Source organism: Thamnophis sirtalis, unplaced genomic scaffold, assembly GCF_051295495.1.
Source record: "Thamnophis sirtalis isolate CommonGarterSnake01/CBP01778 unplaced genomic scaffold, rThaSir2_p1.2 scaffold_6, whole genome shotgun sequence".
Lineage (NCBI taxonomy): Eukaryota > Metazoa > Chordata > Lepidosauria > Squamata > Natricidae > Thamnophis > Thamnophis sirtalis.
The window spans coordinates 102,615,913-102,637,321 of record NW_028261386.1 but is presented as its reverse complement, the minus strand read 5'-3'; the positions used below and the strand labels follow the sequence as shown (position 1 = coordinate 102,637,321).

At 41.3% G+C, this 21,409-nt stretch overlaps 1 protein-coding gene across 1 annotated transcript in view; it reads left to right on the top strand.

Moving 5' to 3' along the window:
• Positions 1–17,521, top strand: part of NT5DC1 (5'-nucleotidase domain containing 1) — a 95,055-nt gene extending 77,534 nt beyond the window's left edge. Inside the window, exons 9-12 of the mRNA XM_014053390.2 lie at positions 6,262–6,380; positions 7,163–7,321; positions 10,438–10,606; positions 16,041–17,521. Of these exons, the coding sequence (XP_013908865.1) occupies positions 6,262–6,380; positions 7,163–7,321; positions 10,438–10,606; positions 16,041–16,156 (563 nt within the window). The 3' untranslated portion in view covers positions 16,157–17,521. The remainder of the gene's footprint in view (positions 1–6,261; positions 6,381–7,162; positions 7,322–10,437; positions 10,607–16,040) is intronic.
• The last annotated feature ends 3,888 nt before the right edge of the window (positions 17,522–21,409 follow it).

Sequence of the window (21,409 nt, the reverse complement as noted above, 5' to 3'; positions counted from 1 at the left end):
GAACCAAAAATGTGCCGTTTTCTCCCAAGGAATCCCTGTAACTCTGCTTCTCAGCCACCATTCCTTCCAGTTGGCAAAGGCATTCAGGATTTGGGGATGGAGGGGGGAGTGTCTTCCCATTCATTGGGGGGGGGAGTTGAAGACCACTGAACCAGATTAGGGAGTGTGCCCAAACAGGAGTCAGGGAACCTGAGAAAGATTCCGAAGTGGCATCTGTGAATAGGCCCAGGTGGGAAAAAGGTGCCCAGAACATCCAAGGAGTTTGGATTATTCTTTATAGTATATCCATCCATGTCTGTCTCTGTCTCTGTCTCTGTCTCTCTCTGTGTATGTATGTGTGTATGCGTGTATGTGTATATATCCTCTATCTATCTATCATCTATCTATCTATTTATCCATCCATCCATCCATCCATCCCTCTCTATCTATCAATCACCTATCCACCATCTATCTATCTATTCTAGCTGGCTGGGCAATTTGGGGAGTTGAAGTCCAAAAGTGTTAAAGTTGCTGAGATTGAGAAATGAGGACGAAACAAAAGGGAAGAGAATGAAACAAGGTCGTAGAGAGAGATTGCAAAATGAAAGGGCAACTTCTCTTTTTATTTCCTTCCACCCCCACCACCCCCACCGTGCCTCTCTGGCAATTGACTGCCCAGGAGGTGGGGAGGGGAAGATGTTTCACAGACAGCTGCCACCCGCCCATCTCTCTCTCTCTCTCTCTCTCTCCGCCTCCCCATCTGACCTTGGCTGCTCCACGGCGGAGACCCCAGAAGGCAAGCAAAAAAAAAAAAAGGGCTCAGGAGTGGGGGAAGAAAACAAACCCCATCACGTTCCTATCTGTGAAAGCTCCCCGCTCCCTTCCTGGGCAGCCAATTGCCAGAGAGGCAGTGTGTGTACGTGTGTGGGGGGGGGGGGTTGGCAGCCCGCGGCGCGCCTAGTCCGCTGTGGAACGCGCTGCCACCCGCCCAGCTCTCACTCTCTCTCCCCCCCCTCCAATCTCCCGCTTCTGCTTCGACCGGCCAGCAACTTGTCCCCATTTGCCCGGGGACTGGCCTCTGATTGGCTGGCGGGGAGAAAGCCTCGCCAGGGAAGGAGGTGAGGACTCCGCGGTGACGTCATGGGGACGGCGCCCCCAGGTAGCGGCTAACCGAACGCGCTCCGTCTCCACGGACTACCAAGGCGGCCGGGCGGGTGGCTACCAAAGCGGACCGGGGGTTGGGGACCACTGCTTTATACTATTGATGTTGTTTGTATATTTTTCTCATGGATTGCATCAGTGAGGTTTCTTCTCGGCGGGGCTGGCGGTGGCCGGCGATGGCAGGCTAGAATCCCCTCTCCAAGGGATCCCCGTGCAAAAAATGCGGGGAGCGGCAGCGAAGCCCCGGGGCTGTTTCTGCTCCGTCCGCTGGACTGTGGGGCTTGGAAGGGTTCGTGAAGAGCGGCGGGGCTGGCGGTGGCCAGCGATGGCAGGCTAGAATCCCCTCTCCAAGGGATCCCCGTGCAAAAAATGCGGGGAGTGGCAGCGAAGCCCCGGGGCTGTTTCTGCTCTGTCCGCTGGACTGTGGGGCTTGGAAAGGTTCGTGAAGAGCGGCGGGGCTGGCGGTGGCCAGCGATGGCAGGCTAGAATCCCCTCTCCAAGGGATCCCCGTGCAAAAAATGCGGGGAGCGGCAGCGAAGCCCCGGGGCTGTTTCTGCTCCGTCCGCTGGACTGTGGGGCTTGGAAGGGAGCGGGAAGAGCGGCGGGGCTGGCGGTGGCTGGTGATGGCAGGCTGGTTCGCCTCCTCCTCCTCCAACAGGCAACAGCACTGCCGGATCCAGTTGTAGACTCGAGTATAAGCCGAGGCGGCTTTTTTCAGCCCAAAAAGTGGGCTGAAAAACTCGGCTTATACTCGAGTATATACGGTATATCCCCAAAATACCACGCATGCACTCACATGATATAAACAGCTGTGTTTCATATTAAATGTTACATTTGGCATTAGAGCAATAAGAAAGTTATGCAAAATGCACTAAATCGTTATTTCTTCTAAAGGCACAATATTCTTTCTTGAGGACTGAGTACATGTCTAGTTTATTCAACCAAGTGTTCCTAAGATAAATGTTCCATTAAGGACACAAAGGAACTCACTTGAGAAAGCTACAATATCAAAAGTTCCTTATAATCAAGTTATAATCCACATCAATGGAATTCTTAAGCTGTTTTAAGCATAGTTATTTTCTTGTAAATGATTTTTTATATGACTTGGTACCATCATCAATGCTAGTAAGTATGGGGTTTGTTTCCTGTTATATTTTTGAGATTTTTTTTTGAGATTTTATTAATATTTGTAGGCCGCCCTTTTCCCTGAGGGGACTCAGGGCGGCTCACATAAAATCAGGGAGGGGGAATACAGACATTGACATAGAGACATATAATAAAATAGTAAGCAACATACATTCATCATTCGGGAGGGGCGGCTATCCTTATCCCCAGGCCTGACGGGCTAGCCAGTTCTTAAGGGCTGTGCGGAAGGCCTGGACGGTGGAGAGGGTACGAATCTCCACGGGGAGCTCGTTCCAAAGGGTCGGGGCTACTACTGAGAAGGCCCTCCTCCTTGTAGTTGCCAGCCGGCATTGGCTGGCCGATGGAATACGGAGGTAACTTACCCTGCCAGGGGCAGGGCAATAGCCAAAGGAGAAAAAACAGTAGTCATGTACAATAGATAATGTAAGGGTTGTCACAGCTATTATGTATTATGTCAGGTAGAAGACTGGCAGAGTATATTGACGATCACCAATTTGCAGACAGAGTGAAGATTTCTTAATCTCATAACACAGAGACAGACTTGAGCATAGTTTCAGCTCAGAAACTGAGAGCATTCTATACCAAACTAAATCCAAAAAATCACTAAGGAATCCTGGAAGCTTGGCATTTGAACAAATTAGCCCTCAATAGACACACAAACACAAACACAGCATTCAAAATAGACAATAAAAACACTGAGAGAAATAAGAATACCCATAATACATCCTCTCTAGCATACGCATAAGTTAGGGATTAACATCAGACGAACAAGCAGAAAACAATAACGAATTTAGAAATTTCTAAAGACAAAATCACGCACACACATTGGCAGGGCGAACTATATATAGCAAACCCTAGCACACACAAACGCACTAATTCACTACCACTGATGATAAAAAACCGGCAATAAAATAGCTCAGAGAGCACCAAGAACTCATTTCAACCCCTGTGGGGTATTCTCTTGTATTCCTTTACAACAGTGGTCCGCAACCTTTGCAGCAAGGTGGGGGGAGGAGAATCGGGCCATGCGAGTGGTGGGTCGACATGCATGCGCACATGTGCGCAGTTTGACTTGTGCAAGTAGAGCTGCATGCATGTGCACCGGCCTGCCACTCACATAGCCCGGTTCTGAATAGGCCACAGCCTGGTAGTGGGCCACAGCCCGGGGGCTGGGGATCCCAGGATTACTGGGTCCTGATTACTAGTTTTGTGTATTATTTAGAAGCCAGTTTCTTTCTTGCATATAGCCAGCTACTTATTTCTGTTTTCTAGAATAGCCACATTTTTTTCAATTGCATACAAATATAGTTTTACAGTTTTATATAATTTTAGAGAGCCAAGTTGACATTGTCTCCTCCTATATTCAAATCTGTATTACAAGATCATATTTAATTTATCTAGCTTACTTTATAAAATAACTGGGCAAGACAGGAGGTGCAAATCACAATGATATTTGTTCACAATATTGGTTTTGGTTCACAACCTGAGAAAAGTAATTTGCCCCACCACCTCTGAAAAGTATTTGTCCTGAGAATAAAGTTGCTGTTTGTTCTAAAAATTAAAAAATGGTGTTGCGTTAACAGAAGCAATGCAATTGAATGAGGTGAAGTAACAGATCCATGGAACTCTGCACTGATTAAACCACACGTGGACTCCAGGCATCAGTTCTAGATCCTACTCTTTAAAAAGGATGTGAAGAGCAAAAGTAGGTTCAGAAGACAGATATTATGACTACCCAGGGCTGGGCATGGAAGCAACACAGCCAGAATGAAGGCTTAACTGCCCTTTATTGCTCCAACTTTCTCAAAAAAGTCTCACCATTCACTGCAAGTCCAAGAGCCAAGCTCTAAACACGCCCCTTCAATAGTTCCTGGCTGCTATTAGTCCAGAGGAGCAGCACAGTTCTGAGAGCGGCCACAGTTCAGGGAACTTGGTCCCAGGGAGTCCTCATCACAGGAAGATTCTTCTCACAGAAGATCACTGGGACTTCAACTAAAAGTTGAAGGAGAATATTAGGAGGCATGTTTTGGTGGTAGGAGCTGGATAATGCCCAACATAGTGGTGGATTTCCCCCCAATAGAGGTTATTTAAGGGAACCTAGATAGTTTACTATTGGAATGATTTAGTGAATGCCACTGAGCTCAATGGGGTATGCTTTAGAGGATTGACTCCCTAATGCTCCAATGTTTGTTTCACTTCTTCTTATAACAATTGTTCATTAGTTTTCATTAAAGAAAAGGCTGCATAAGATCTCATATGCTTTTTAAGGCAAATTTCTCTGACCTTCATATTAATGCCTACATATAAATGCATACATACTCCACGGTCATAGCTGTAGTTCAGAAAATATAAATAAGTTATGTCTTCCTATTATTTTTAAATAACAGTTTTCTTTAGCAATAACCTGGATCATGAGACGAGTGCAGGACTCTTAAATTTTATTTATTTGAGGTACTGTGACAACTTTGGTTCACACAGATTCAAATGCTTCCATGATATGCTGATACTGTCTTCCTGACATCAATTCTCTTCTCAACTCTCATAACCTCAGAGCTACAATCACAGAGGTAATTGCTGGGCAACTTCGAATAGTTTCTGCTTGTGAAAGTGAATACGCTCTCTTGAACCTTGGAGAGCCATGTAGCTTGTGTTCTGTCCTTTGGAGTACTTGGTGATTGGTGACTGGATTACACCTAAAAGTTGTTTTTCCTCTTTAAATATTTTCAAATGTTTCCACAACAAAGTAGTTTAAATATCTCTGTTTGCAAAACAATGATATTATTTGTACTAATAGAAAAAAGATCTGATCGACGATCCTGAATCAATAAGAGAAATAAATGAAGAAATAATAAGAATAGCACATCTTTGTTTGCTTATTAAAAAAAAGAATGAAGTGAAAGCAGTTTTCTGCTTATATTAAGAACTTGAGATTTGTTGTTATTAGGACTTCCTTTTAATCATTTTATAAAGAACCCCTAAAAAACAGCTGTTTTGTGTGGAACTACTCACTTTTCATGTTATAAAAACTGTTTAAAGTCTTGATCAATTTGAGATGAGTTTTATTCCAGTAAAACCAGCCAACATACTCTGCATATTAGCAGTTTCATTCTTGGGATTCTAGACTGCATGTCCATTTCATGGCTGTAAGATGCATTCAGGCTATGTGAGATACATATAATTAATGTAAGGGTGCAGCATTTGTATCAAAAATGTGCATTTCAAAATATTCTGGGAGCAAAACTTGCAAAAACCTGTTTTAAAATTACAGTGATAAATAAGTGCTTTATTCTGACAGAAATCAAACAGACTTAGTTCCTCTAGACTTGTTTAAAAATCTGTGTCTTTCTCTTTAACTAGATATCTGTCCTCTTATCCTTCTTAACTGCCTGTGCCTGTCCCATCTGCCCCATATCTAATTTATTTCTCTACATAATGGTTCTATAATATTAATTTCTAACTTTGCTTTAATTTACTTTGATGCAGATATAAACCTCCATCTTATTGTTTTATTAACCTATCCCAGCCCCAGTTTGAATCTTTATACATGCAATTTCCAGGATCCAAAATTAATTTATTGTATAATTTTAAGACCTATTCCTTGAAAGCTTTCTTAAGGAAGTTGTAAATGCTATTGGTGACTCCACCAGAAGATGAAAAACAGTGAAGTGAACTATAATTTGTGGGACATGTAGGTATCATTTGGTATATTCTCTTTTTTTTTAAATTAACATTTTCATTGAGTTGTAAAGTATTATAAAATACAAAGTAAATAGAAAAGCAGTTAATGTTTAATTCCTTATTTTACTGTCACAGAGAGAGTCGGAAATCAGAGCTTCTTTTTCTTTCTTATTTTTCCCCCACTTGGTATATTCTCAAAAATTAAATTTGTTTAATGTGTCTTTAGTTATTTCAGAGGAGAGCTTTTTTATTTCTTGCATTTTCAGTAAAATAGATAAATTTCCTTTATTGTTTCAGAGAATGATGAAGAACAAGAAGCTCTCCCAAACCTGGACAAACCTGGCTGGTATTCCCAAGGTAACTCAACTCATTTGTATGAGTTGCTGAAGAAGATGACTGGCAAAGTAGAACCAAAGGTATTTTTTAAAAAACAGAAGTGAAGGCATGAGAGCAGAGCCTCCTCATAAGAAGGCTTTCTCAACATCAACAGTCAGGGGTGGTCCCGGCATTACTGCCGGTTCGGTGTGTGCAAAAATTCTGCTCCGCAGGTGTGCACATTTGCACAATAATAGGTATGTGCATGCTCAAAGCATTTAAAAAGGGGAAAAATTACATTTGTACAATTACAATTGTTCTGCGCATGCTCGGAACTGAAAATCAAGATGGTGGCCCTCTAGGAGAACTGGTTTGGGGGCAGTGCAGGCCTTGGTCGCTGCCTGTTCCTGTGACCCAGGCTGCCAAATCACTACCGGTTTGGCTGAATCAGTCTGAAACGGTAGGAATTCACCTCTGAACACAATTTCATCTTATTAGAAACCAATTTTTAGAGATCTAGAAGTAAGCCATAGTAATAACAATTATATAAATATTATCAGCTAACAGGAAATACAAGCAAGCTTCATATTTATTTTTAATATTTAACATAAGATGGCTTAATTTAATGTATGATCACCTTTCAAAGAAATTCCAGTTATGTTTTAATGTATTTTATTCTCAAGTCTGTATCCACTACATTGCAAGTTTAATTACCGGTAGTCATTATTAACGTATTTTAAGTCAGGGATAATAGAAATTAATTTGGAATTTACTGGTAGATCCTATGTGATTTGCAGATGATCAGCAAGGACTCATATGTGCTGAATGTTCAAATGCAGATATTTATTTGTTAGATAAAATTGCTGTGTTTCCCTATTTCCAGGTCGTTTACTTTGGTGATAGCATGCACTCAGATATTTTCTCAGCTCATCACTATAGTAACTGGGAGACTGTCCTTATTTTAGAAGAGCTTGGAGGAGATGGTGGTTTGGTACTTACAGAGTCAAGGTCTGAACCCTTGGAGAAGAAAGGAAAGTATGAGGTAAGGATAATCTGGTATAACTCAGCTCCTCCACCATTATGGGAGAGGTTGGCATAGCATTTTGAAAACCACTACAGGTAGTCCTCAATGTACATCAATTCATTTAGTGACTGTTCAAAGTTACATCACTGAAAAAAGTGACTTGTGACTGTTATTCACCCTTATAACTGGTGCAGGTCACATGGTCAAAATTCAGACTCTTGACAACTGGCTCATATCTATGATGGTTACAGTGCCTATCATTTTTATTGCAGTAAAGATATAAGTGCTTATCAGATATTAGAAGGCTGGAAAACTTCTCGTCTTAATTCTCAGCAGCTTTCAACAGTACTGTGGGACATATAATAGATCATCAGGATGCTGGCAGTTTTAGTTCAGCAAATGTTTAAAAGGCCACAGATTTAGGGTAGCCTTCACTGAATGGTTTCATATACAGATCTAAGCATTATTTGTGTGCATTAAAAACATAGTTTCAGTAATTAAAATGTTTCCATTGGGTTATGTTTCAGAGCTATTTCCTTCCCTAAAAATAGAAGCAAAATGATCATAGGTGGGCAATAAGAATAAAAGTGATTTCTGACTTCCTGCCAGTTTCCCCATTGAATTTCCTTGTGGGACATTATCAAGGAGGATTAGAAATCTTCCTTCCTTCCTTCCTTCCTTCCTTCCTTCCTTCCTTCCTTCCTTCCTTCCTTCCTTCCTTCCTTCCTTCCTTCCTTCCTTCCTTCCTGTAATGGGTTACAGGTAATGTGATAATCCTTTAGGATTTTCTGATAAGCAAAGTCAAAGGAGAAGCCACATTCACTTACTGCCTCCTCAGCAAATAGACGATAATTGTCTACTTCACAAAGTCATTGAATAAATAAAGAAGTTAAAAAAAACTGGTATACATTATGTGCCCTAAAATAATTAGAATTTTGCTTAACAATTCTCTTGTATTATTTGCCTTTCATGTCATTATAAATGTATTTTGTTCCTTTTATTTTATTCTTGAAGAAGTACATCAAAGTAGGAAGATGAATGAACTGCGTTCAGCTACTGCTTCCTTCCTGTGTTTTGCAAAACTAGCAAAGGAAAGAAACATACCCTTACTCTTATTCAAAATAAACACTTGCAACACAGGATAATAAGTATGCTTTATGCTTTTCAGGAAGAATGCCCTGGATGACTCAAAGGCATTTTCTATTGACTTCTGTACAAAGTTTACTTTAAGATAATTTTAATCTCCCTGAGTTTAACTGTACAGGAATCAGAGAAGGATTGTTCTATTCTTTCTGTAAAAAGCAAATTTGTTTCACAAGAGCCAGTTCTTATCACATTAATTTACATTTCACTCAGTAATACTGGTAGTAGTACATTTCACAGATTAATTGTAGGTCTCCCCTCAGTCAAAGATAGATGATTTTCACCCAGTCACTCTCTGACCCCAATTTATCCCACAAAATTATTGGTGCAGGGATAAAATGAAGGGTGACACTGAAGCTATGATCACTGATAAGCTAAATCACCTTGAGCTATGGTCCTTAATCTGTTGTGTGTGGTTCTACAGTTCGTAATTGCATTATTAAATCCATTTTAATGTTTACTTAAAATAGATTCTGTTCCAGTGTTTTGGTTTTGAGTTAGCTAAATTGAAAAATAATGTGCAATAAATTATTATGGTAATCATTATATGGAAGCTCCAGTGCACACAAGTGGAGAGCTCTCATCATTCGGTTGAGTGTCCTCATATCCAAAGATTTTCATTTCTCTTCAGAGAATAAGCTCAGAGGGCAGGCAACAGAAAAGACATGTTAAACAGAAGAAGCAAGAGTACCAGCCCTTTGGCAGGTCAAGAGGTTTGGATTCCATTTCTCTCTTCACAGTATTGTCAGCTGGAACTGGAGAAAAGAGGAGACCCACCAGAAAACATTAAGCCCATGTTGTTGTTGTTGTTAGTTGCGAAGTTGGGTCCGACCCATCGTGATCCCATGGATAACGTTCCTCCAGGCCTTCCTGTCCTCTACCATCCTCTGGAGTCCATTTAAGCTCATGCCTACTACTTCAGTGATTACAGATGTCGTAGTCAGTCCAAAAGGATAGCCTGATTGATGGTATGAAAGGCCACTGAGAGATCAAGGAGATTTGTTTGCTTGCTTATTTGTTTATTAAATTTAAAAACAACTCATCTCTTTCATGGAGGGACTCTAGGTAGTGTACAAATAAAATATTAAAAGCATTAAAACTGAATATAAAAATTTAAAATAGAGGCAAGATTGCACGATCCACGTCTTAGCTCTGCTAGATGTCTTGAACAAGTCAGCGGTGTCTGAATTCAAATAACTCATTTTCTACAAATCCCTCTTAATTTGCAACTCAGCCACCTTCTCAACAGCTTTCCCCAGAAAATGGAAAAGGTAGACTTAACAAAAGTGGCCAAAATTTTTATGTCCCAACAATGGTGGTTTAGGGAGGAGGTACACAACACTTCCTACCAGATAGGTAGAACCATTTAATCTCCCACAGAAGTAACCACTGCATGGATCCAACCATGTAACCTTCCAGGAGGCCTTGGGTGGCTAGATTAACAAGGATCTACTATAGGAGTTACCAGATGAAATTCTTCCCAGGGAACTAACAAGGCCATGCCTCAGTTCTTCAACCCAATCTGCCTCGAATCCAACTCTGAACAGACGGGAGTTGATTTGATAGATGCCTAAAATATGTTTTTGCAACAGCCCTCTAGATGTTCTTTCCATCCCTAGCAGGGAACAGTTTGCCTAAAAAAGAGCTGCTGGCTGTATAGACAAAATAACAGCAGACAATTTAATATATTTTGCACATTGTCACTGTGAAATTCCTAATACATACAGGTCATATAAGAAAAAATGTCACAAGCAGAATTTCTTTAATGCACTGGATTGAATTTCAAAATGTGATCTTTTCTTATGCCTGGGGGAGGCTCTAGAGTTTCTTGACTGATTTTGTTATTGGGACTTTCCTGAGCATTCACCAAGTTTCTTTTTGTGTGCGTAGTGCCTTGAATATTAGAGAGATCCCATTTACATAGAAACCATGTGAAACTATAAGAGCACATATGGATTTTATGTTTACTTTAGTGTTTGTTTATATTCCAGGGACGTCAACCCAAAGCTCTCCATTCCATTTCTAAACAGTGGGGTTCTTTCTTTGTGGATACTATTTCAAGAAAAGAAAACGAAGAGGAAACCTTAGTAAATACATGGTCTTGCAAATCTGTTCATACTTATAGCACAATTACAATCCCAAGCATTGAAGCCATAGCAGGTAAGAATAATAATCCTAAACCAATCCCTGAAATTTTCAAACCATTAATTTTAAAGTCAAATTCATATTAATGTCAGATTAATGTTGATGTTTGGAATTCTAATGCTCTCCCCAGAATCTTTTATGGATTGGCAGCTCCGAGCTTACATTTTAGTAAATATTCATAGGTTTTCATTGTAAATCCCAGAGTAAATTCTACTAAAGCATGGTTTGAGTTTGAGAAAGGGAAAAGAAAACAGTGAAGAGAAATCATTTGTATCTTCATTAAAACATACTGTATTTTTGATTTGCTCGCCACAAAAATGATTCAAATAGCAGAGCCATAAACAAAATATTTTACTTTTTTTGCTAAAAGTAATGCTTTATTATGTAAAACAGCAAGTGATATAGCATTCACAATCTCCATCTCTAATAATTAAGTTTTATTCCATAATCATAAACCATGTATTGACCAGAAGAAGAAATGGATATGGACTAAAATCCTTTGCATATATCTTTGCTACATGTATTGCTCCTCTCCATTTTAGCAGTTATTATTACTATTTACAATAACAACAATAATAGTTGAATAACAAGAGGCTACACAAAGGAGGGCCAACCCATCCCCAGTACTGAATGAGAATAATGCAACAACAAGAGAGCAGTGGCAGAGGCTGAAGGAGATATCGGCAGCCACCATTGTAAGTCCCATGGCTGTAAGAGTTGTGAAAATATTGCTGGTGCACAGCTAGTCCTTGACTTATAACCTGATTTATAGCCTTCCAACAGTCCCTGGAGGTGGAGGTTAAGAAAGACTTCAAAAAAGATGCTTATATTCCATTCTCAAAGTTATGACTAATGCACACATGTGATCATATTTGGAGTTTTGGCAACAAGCTCATATTTTAAGACTGGTTGCAGCATGTTACTGCAATCTGCAATGGTTTTTGCCCTTTCCCAGTAGAAAAACAGCAAAAAATATCAATTGGATATGCTGGATTTGTTTAACTACCATATGGTCATTTTAATAACCATGTGATTTGTTTAACAATCATAGTGACTCATTTTACATTATAAAAACAGTTATAAAATCAAATCCGGTCACATAGTGACTCAACCTATGACTGTAATTACTTACAAGTCTGAGTTACACTGGGGTCATAAATCAAGGTCTATCTGTAAAAGTCTGGCATTAGTTCATGCTGAACTAATCCCAGAGTGGGGGTGGGAATGGGGGGAGGGTGTTGTCCAATAAGATCAGGTAGACTTTCTAAGTCCTCCTCTCATGGAATATCACCTTAAAGGCAGTTTTTTCACATATATATGTGTCTGTGTGTGTGTTTTGTATTTGTGCTGATAAATAATATTTATTTGGGCATACCAGGGGTTGTGACACTAAATACATAAATGAGGATATATATATATATATATATATATATATATGTATGTATGTGTGTATATATATATATATATATATATATATATATATATATATATATATATATATATATATATATATATATATATATATATATATATATATATATATATATATATATATATATATATATATATCTCCTCATTTATGGAATAGGCTGTATACGCTGCTCAGCATATCAAATTCTCAGGTTTTTCCTAATGATCTGGTAGGCAATTTGACCAAGACTTAGTGCCTGCCTAGAATGGGAATTCACAATAAGGATTACATCATGGTAATAAGAGGAAGCAAAATATAATTGTTTCTTGGCCTGCAGTACTGCAGGCCACTTCAGCTGACTGTTATCTGCAGCTCAGCGGTTCAAATCTCACCGGCTCAAGGTTGACTCATCCTTCCATCCTTCCGAGGTGGGTGAAATGAGGACCCAGACTGTGGGGGCAATATGCTGACTCTGTAAACCGGTTAGAGAGGGCTGAAAGCCCTATGAAGCGGTATATAAGTCTAACTGCTATTGCTATTGCTATTTCTTCATGTCTGCTATCAGCCACTTAGCACCCCTCTTTAAGGTGACCTGCTCCTTGCTGGGGAAGGATACACACCATCTGCAGGGCCATTGTCAAGAATATTCTAGGCAACTGACAGATAAAGTTACTCTTGGAGTTGCATTTTGACTGGGTTAGTCCTGTCAAGTTGAAAGAAGCATGGCTAACTGGGAAGAGTGACTATGATTCCTGAAAAAACAGGATCATCAGGAAGTGGCATACTGTAGTGCGGTAGGTAGATAGGTAGGAAGGGGGGGAGGGGAGGTAGGAAGGAAGAAAGGAGTATGCTTCCCTTTTCAAGAACCCAATGGACCCAACCATTCAGCATAATGTTTAGCCAATATCCAATCTTCCCTGCTTGGGGAAAATTGTTGAAGAAAAGTAGTCAATCTGCAGCTTCAAACAAACTTGGGTAATGCCTTATCTGGCATCCTTCCATAAAATTCTCTGTGTGTGTATGTTGTATATGTGTCTTGTATGTATGAGTATCAGAGAGAGAGAGGTTCCCAATATGTTATGTGTTTATCAGCAAATAGAGGGGGGGGGGAATGACCAAAGAAATGAAATAATTTCTATTGATTTATTTTCTGTGTCTTGTATCATTGATGCGAATGATTAGAGATATCACCAACCTCCCTTGGAATTAAGATCTATCTTGCAAAATAAAAATGTTATTTATTGTTAAAAAGATAAAATGCAAGTATTCCTTTTCAATTGTGTTGTGTTAAACGTACAGTATCAAAGACAGAAAGAGTTATTCCAATTACATGTCCAGACTTAGCAGGATCTTCCATACAAATATAAAAGATAGTATAAATTTCTGGCCAGACACAAGTTAATGTTTGCCCCTAAATTATGAAAACTCTAATGTAAAGTGATTCCAAGTAGCATTTATTTTACTGCACAAAAGAAATTAAACGTAACGTCACACAATATTTCTAGCCACACTTTTTGGCCTACCCTTTCAAAAAGAACAAGTTTTAGGAAATCTCACTTTGTACATGGCCCAAGGCATATAATTGTTCCTCCTACAGATAGATGTAGGTTAGGGAAATCTGCCTGCAAGGATGTATACTAGAAATGTCTGTGCTTGTCTCAAAAGAAAGCCTGGCAAAGCAATCTTGTAAAAATAGGTTAACAATACAGAGTTTGATTGTTGTACTTAATGTTTAATTCATAAATTCTGAGAGCCATCATGACTCACACAGGTTTTCAATCAAATAGGTTTAGCAAATAAAGGAAGGTGCAGTCTGAAACAATGGCGAACACCCTCAATGCACTACAGTTCTCATAAAGCTGAACCAGCTTCTTTGCTAGCCATGGTATATAATCTAGAACATCTGGTGTATACCAGCTACACAATACAAAAGTACACATGCAATGTTATCAATTTAGTTTTATTGATAAGAATTTAGACTGTTAAGGACAGGAATTAGCACTCCCACATAGAGCATCATTATGTCAGGTGATCCCCAAAGGCCATCTAAAGCAGCAGCCTACAACATTTCCAGCTCAGCAGACCAGCTTGGGGGGCGGGGGGTAGTTTTGTGCACACACCGCTTTCAGAAATGCAGTTTCGCTCACTCACCCACCGCTTCCACAGCCCGGTTTCAAATGGACTACATTCCAGCAGTAGGCCGCAGACAGGGGTTGGGGATCCCTGGTCTAAAAAATGGCTTCTTTATTGATTGGGAAGAGCAAAAGGAAAAAGCCTTATGTTTAAGTCCAGAAGCACAGAGCTATCTAAGGGATTTTCTTTTTGCACAGTGCTATGGACACGTTTTATTTTCTCCATACTTCTCTGTGATAAAAACATTAACCTTCCTGAGTAATACTGGTGAGCATTCCATACAATAAGTCAGTTCCTAAAGTGGCTAAATCTGTAGAAAATCACAGTTAGCAGCCGAGCCTATGTGAAGCCTGACTCTGTTTCAGTATTTTGCATGATCTTAAATTGTGGTGTTCAAATTGTTAAAACACCCTGGTGTGTTCAGGCATGCATTATGATTGGGGGCAGGGGGGAGATCAAAAAGGACTTGGAATTTTTGCAGCGGGGAGCCTCATTTGGATCTTCTGAATATAGGATCGGATGTCTCAATCATAACAAAATTCTGAAAATAAGGAAGTACACAAAAATAAAGCATTTCTTGTTCATTCTTATGAGGAAGTGATGAAGTTCGGCAGAATTTCTTGTTCATTCTTATGAAGAAGTGATGAAGTTCGGCAGAACTTCTTTATCATAAAATTAGGGGGAGGGAAGAGGAGCTGCAAGGCAATAAAGCTTCAAAAAGAATTGTGTGTGGCCTATGAAGGCACATTAATATTTAGTGAGCAAAAAAATTTCCATGCAAAAACATTTCAGTATTATTCTGTAACAAGTTGATATGTAAAAAGAGACAATCCTCTGTTGTCAAATTCCCCGTTAACCTGTTTCCATGCAGCTTTCTGAAGTTCTTGCCACAACTGACCTGCAATTATTACTGGTTTATATGATAGCATTGATGATGTTACCTAGTTTGGGTAATAAAATGTCTACAAGAAAATAACCAAGCTCAGAAGGCATCAAGGAGCCCTCATTTTAACCCTGAGCTACAAATATTCTCTTTTGTTGTTTATTGTCACTTGGCAACTCTATCCATTCTTTTAATTTTATATATTTTTATTATATAAATTATTCTGAACTTTAAAAGATCTAGATGCAACTGGTGTTCAGTTGCAGGCTAATTTGTTGTAAATAATATATATATAAATAAAATTGATATACAGTATATCAATTTTTAATTATCAAAATAATTTAGAAGGTTTCATGAATAACAACAACCATGGGTGCCTTAGATTAATGATATACTTTTTATTGTAAGAAAAGAATCTCCAAAGTTGTAGGTATAATATGATTATGAGAAACATAATATTGCTCTTCTAAAATTAGGATTAAATAATTAATGCAAAGTATTATATATAATCCAAAATTATTTTTCTTCGATATGCTAGCAAGTATATTATTTATTGTTATGGTTCATCCTTGCCTGCATAAATGATGCATTGTTTAATTTGTCACTAAATGATACATATTTCAAATTATCTATAATCACCTTTTGCTTTATTTTAAACAATGATATTCACAGAAGGAAAAGCAAAACATTCATTTTTATATGCTCAGGCATGAAAACTCTAAACCAGGGGTGTTAAACTGATGGCCCACGGGCTGGTTGCATCACGTGCAGACCATGTCCACCCCAGCTCCGCGAAGGGGGAAAATGTGGCAAAATGTCACATGGCAGCAACATGATGCCGCGAGTTTGACACCCATGCTCTAAACCCAAAACTTATAAGTTTGGGGTCAGATTAAATTGTTGTTGCACTATTAAGCAAACAAATTAAAAAGCTTAAGAAACAAATGTATTTTTCTTCGGAGCTCCTGGGATTATTTAGATGTGACACAAGTATAATTCCTAATCATATATGTTTGTTTCAGATTTACCACTGGATTATCAATTTGCTAGATTTTCTTCAAATAGTTCAATAACTACTGGTTACTATCCCAAACCTCCGAAGTCGTTATCAGCTGGTGAGCGAATGGCAACCAAATAAAATATCTTTAAAGAAAAGCAAATCTGAACCTTCATCATGCTTAAGCAAAAATATTGGAAGCTACTGAGAATCATGCAAATTAACTACTATATAAATTCAAAAGACATTTTGGAAAGGACCTAACCAGGTTGAAGAAAAAGAAGCTTCCTATTTTCCTATTGATTGTGATACATCAATCCACTGTCTAAAATGGTTTTTTTTCATTCTGTGTTCCAAAGATTTGCTGCAGACTTACATTCATATAATGGGTACCTTTCCAAGTTCATACATTACATGACCACCTTGTATCCATAATAACACAAGGGGAGCATGTGCTGTTAACCATGAGCAATATTCTATGATAAGAAAGCTTTGTACATATTCAGTCCTGGGGTGAGGTCCAATTCCTTCATTCTTCATACTGAAAAAAGTGGTATATATGTGTGACTAAGTCTGATAGATTTAGGATTTTGAGGATTATGCAGAAAGTGCTGAATGCACAATGAGCAAGAATAATAATTAGCCTTTCATTTAAAAGTCTGATTAAATTTTGTAGCGTGAAATATATTTTTAATCTGAATTAGAATCCAAACCTGTCAAATTAAATGAATCGACTTTTAGAAAATCTCTTGTGAGAAATATATTATTAACCTGTTTCCTGTTCAGGGAAAATATAACATAAAATTTTATATTTAAGAAGATTAAGATGCTCAACACTGTTTTGCTGCTACACATTTACCTAAAAACTGCCTTCACCATTGGTATTGAAAAAAAGCACATATCTTACATTCCCTTTTATGAGTTTACTTCCAGGATGGTATCTTCCTTTTTTACATCATCATTCTTTTTTATAAAAGGAAATCTGTAACTATTTAGAAGGATGGCCTGGAATTCGAATTTGTAAGAAAGAAATAGTATGTTGGGATTATGAAATTATTCTGAGTTTTTTAAGATTCAAAAATTAGTGTTTGCATTATTCTGATACATAAATGTGCTTGTCTATTCAGAAGAGATTGCATTTCAAACCAGTTGAGTTTAGTTTCTCATAAGTAGACATAGGATTGCAATGAAGACTGCAATTTTATGAGCATGTAGGAATAAATGTTAGAATGTACTTCTAAGTAAATAAATCTAGGATTATACCATAATCAAGCCAATGTTTATGTCCATTCGTGTTTTCTCAGTAAGACAAATCTCGGTACGTTGGATTACATTCAACTTTTCTTGCATGTGGACTACTCCCTCAGAAAGGGTGATCTGTTAGGATAAATCACAGTTCAAGGATCTGGTAGTATAAACTTGAAATGTCATTATTTTTGAAGCCTTCCATCTGCTTTGGCAGTTCTCATCTGTATGAAGTTGAAAATAAAGTTTATTTATTCTTGAGTGGCTCTGGATTCTGTTACTTATAGAAGAAAAAGAAGAATCTGCTATGTGGAATGCAATAAGAGCCGAGCTGGTGCAGTGGTTAGGGTGCAGTACTGCAGGCCACTTCAGCTGACTGTGATCTGCAGTTCAGTGGTTCAAATCTCACTGGCTCAAGGTCAATCAGCCTTCCATCCTTCCAAGGTGGGTGAAATGAGTACCCAGACTGCGGGGTCAAGTTGCTGACTCAATTTGCTAAAAAAAAATTTGTAAACCGCTTAGAGAGGGCTGAAAGCCCTATTAAGCGGTATAGAAGTCTAATAAATAAATAAATAAATAAATAAATATTATAATTAATGACACTGATATATTGTTAAACATTGATAGGTGCCTATGAGGTATTTTAAAAAATTACAAATTCATGACTTTTTTTTTTCCATTTTAAGGACCTGTTATGGTCAGAAAGAGAAGGAATTAATGAAAAGTTAAACCATCATCATACAGTGGAACCAGTCCATATCTCCCTCTTTTTAATTCATTGGAGGTGGGGGGGGGGATATTGAAAAATAAAACCACTTATATCTTGAATCTCTGCCATTTTATTCTCCACTCAACTCATCTGACATTTAAGCATTCTGGCAAGCTATATAATTTACTGAAGACTGCCAAATTAAGTAACTATATAGAATTAGAATTAGAATTGATTTTATTTGTAGGCTGCCCTTTTCCCTGAGGGGACTCAGGGCGGCTCACAGAAAACCAGGGAGGGGGGAATACAACACTAAGACGACAACACATAATAAAATAATGAGCAACATGCATACAACATTCGGGCGGGGTAATGGTCCTTATCCCCAGGCCTGACGGGCGAGCCAGTTCTTCAAGGCTGTGCGGAAGGCCTGGACGGTGGAGAGGGTGCGAATCTCTACGGGGAGCTCGTTCCAAAGGGTCGGGGCCGCTGCTGAGAAGGCCCTCCTCCTTGTGGTTGCCAGCCGACACTGGCTGGCCGATGGAATACGGAGGAGGCCCAACCTATGAGATCTTATAGGTCGTAGGGAGGTAATTGGCAGAAGGCGGTCTCTCAAGTATCCAGATCCACTGCCATGTAGGGCTTTATGGGTGATCAGTAGCACCTTGAAGCGCATCCGGAGATCGACAGGTAGCCAGCGCAGCTCGCGGAGGATAGGTGTAATGCGGGTGAATCGGGGTGCACCCGCGATCACTCGCGCGGCTGCGTTCTGCACTAGCTGAAGTCGCCGGATGCACCTCAAGGGCAGCCCCATGTAGAGCACGTTGCAGTATTCCAGCCTAGAGATCACGAGGGCCCGAGTGACTGTTGTGAGAGCCTCCCGGTTCAGGTAGGGTCGCAACTGGCGCACCAGGCGTACCTGGGCGAATGCCCCCCTGGTCACAGCCGCTATATGATGGTCGAATGACAGCTGTGGATCCAGGAGGACTCCCAAGTTGCGAACCCTCTCTGAGGGGTGTAAAATTTGACCCCCCCAGCCTGAGTGTTGGAATAGTAGTCAAATCTTTGGGAGGAAAACACAACAGCCACTCGGTCTTTTCTGGGTTGAGCACAAGCTTGTTAATCCTCATCCAGTCCATGACGGCTTCAAGCCCCCGGTCCATTACGTCAACCGCTTCATTGATTTGGCACGGGGCGGACAGATACAATTGAGTATCGTCCGCATATTGATGGTATCTAATCCCGTGCCTACGGATGATCTCTCCCAGCGGTTTCATGTAAATGTTAAATAGTAGGGGGGATAAGACCGTACCCTGCGGCACCCCATATTTCAGGGGCCTTGGGGACGATCTCTGCCCTCCCACTAACACCGACTGCGACCTGTCCGAGAGGTAGGAGGAGAACCACCGTAACACGGTGCCTCCCACTCCCACCTCCCGCAGTCTTCGCAGAAGGATACCATGGTCGATGGTATCGAAAGCCGCTGAGAGGTCAAGGAGGACCAGGATGGAGGGATGTCCTTCATCTCTGGCTCTCCACAGATCATCCATCAATGCGACCAAGGCGGTTTCAGTGCTGTAACCGGGTCTGAAGCCTGACTGGAAGGGGTCTAGGTAGTCTGCTTCCTCCAAGGACCGTTGGAGCTGGAAGGCCACCACCTTCTCAACAACCTTCCCCAGAAAGGGGAGGTTGGAGACCGGGCGGTAGTTGTTAAGGACAGCTGGATCTAGGGATGGCTTCTTCAGAAGGGGTCTCACCACCGCCGCTTTCAGTGCGGCGGGGAAGTTCCCCTCCCGAAGAGAGGCGGTCACAACCGCCTGGATCCAGCCTCGTGTCACCTCACTGCAGTTAGAAACCAGCCATGAGGGACACGGATCCAGAGCACAGGTGGAGGAACTCACAGCTCTCATGGCCTTGTCCACATCCCCGGGGGTAACCTCCTGAAACTCAACCCAGAGCTGTTGTACTTGGTCCCCCTGAGTCTCGGCTGGAACTGCGGGTGTGGAGTCCAAGTCCGTCCGAAACCGAGCAATTTTGTCCGCTAAGAATTGGGCATATTCTTCAGCTCTGCCCTGCAAGGGTTCCCCCGCCTCCCTTTTGTTCAATAGGGAGCGGGTTATCCTAAACAGGGCGGCTGGACGGGACTCAGCGGATGCGACCAGGGAGGCTATGTGTGATCTTTTGGCTGCCCTAAGTGCCCTAGTATATTCCCTGGTGCAGGTGGTTACCATTGCTCGGTTCGATGCGGACTTATCGGACCTCCAACGGTGCTCTAGGCATCTCCTCCGGCGCTTCATCTCCCGGAGCTCCTCGGTGAACCAAGGGGGTCTCCGGGATCCGCCGCCTCGGAGGGGCCGCAGTGGCGCAATCCGGTCGAGGGCCTCTGACGCTGCCGAGTGCCACGCAGCAGCCAGAGTCTCTACCGGACTGTGGGCGAAAGTATCAGGAATAACCCCAAGCTCTGTCTGGAACCTTACTGGCTCCATAAGACGCCTGGGGCGGAACCACCTGGTCGGTTCCTCCTCCCTACAGTGGGGGTTTGGCCTCCGGAAGTCGAGCCTCAGTAGGCAATGGTCTGACCACGACAGGGGTATGATGTCACTCCCCCTCAGACCAAGATCACACATCCACTGCTCCGAGAGAAATACGAGGTCAAGCATGTGTCCCGCTGAATGGGTTGGGCCTCGGATTACTTGAGTCAAGCCCATGGCTGTCATGGAAGCCATGAACTCCTGCGCCCCATCAGAGTTTTCACCGAGCGACGGCAAATTAAAGTCCCCCAGGACCATCAACCTAGGGAACTCAATCGCCAGCTCGGCTACTGACTCGAGGAGCGAGGGGAGGGCTGCTGCAACGCTGTTGGGAGGCAGGTACGTTAGCAGCAAACCCACTTGACCCTTGAGGTCCAACTTTAACAGCAAAGACTCACACCCAACAATCTCCGGAGCAGGGACCCTACGAGGAACTAACGACTCCCGGATAACAACGGCCACACCCCCACCCCTTCCCTGGGCTCTCGGCTGATGCAGCACCTGAAATCCTTCTGGGCACAGCTCTACAAGGGGGACTCCTCCCTCTGGGCCCAGCCAGGTCTCAGTAATACATGCCAGGTCTGCCCTCTCGTCTAAAATTAAGTCCCGGACGAGAGGTGCTTTATGTACAACAGACCTGGCATTTAGCGACAACAGCCTGAGACCAGGGTCCTGATTACTTGCGCCATCTGGTCTTGGAGTGGGGCTCCTAGGGCCGGAAGGAGGGATCTCTGTGATGTAGCGAACCCTCCTTCCCCGGTAATGGCCTGCCCTAAAGTCCCCGCCGTATCTGCCCCTCCCTGTTACGACCGCAATACCCTGACCCTCTCCCGTATCTCTGGTCCCCTCAACCACCCCCATGGCCCCCGCAACTCCCGGCAGGTCCTCCGAATCATACATACTCAAACA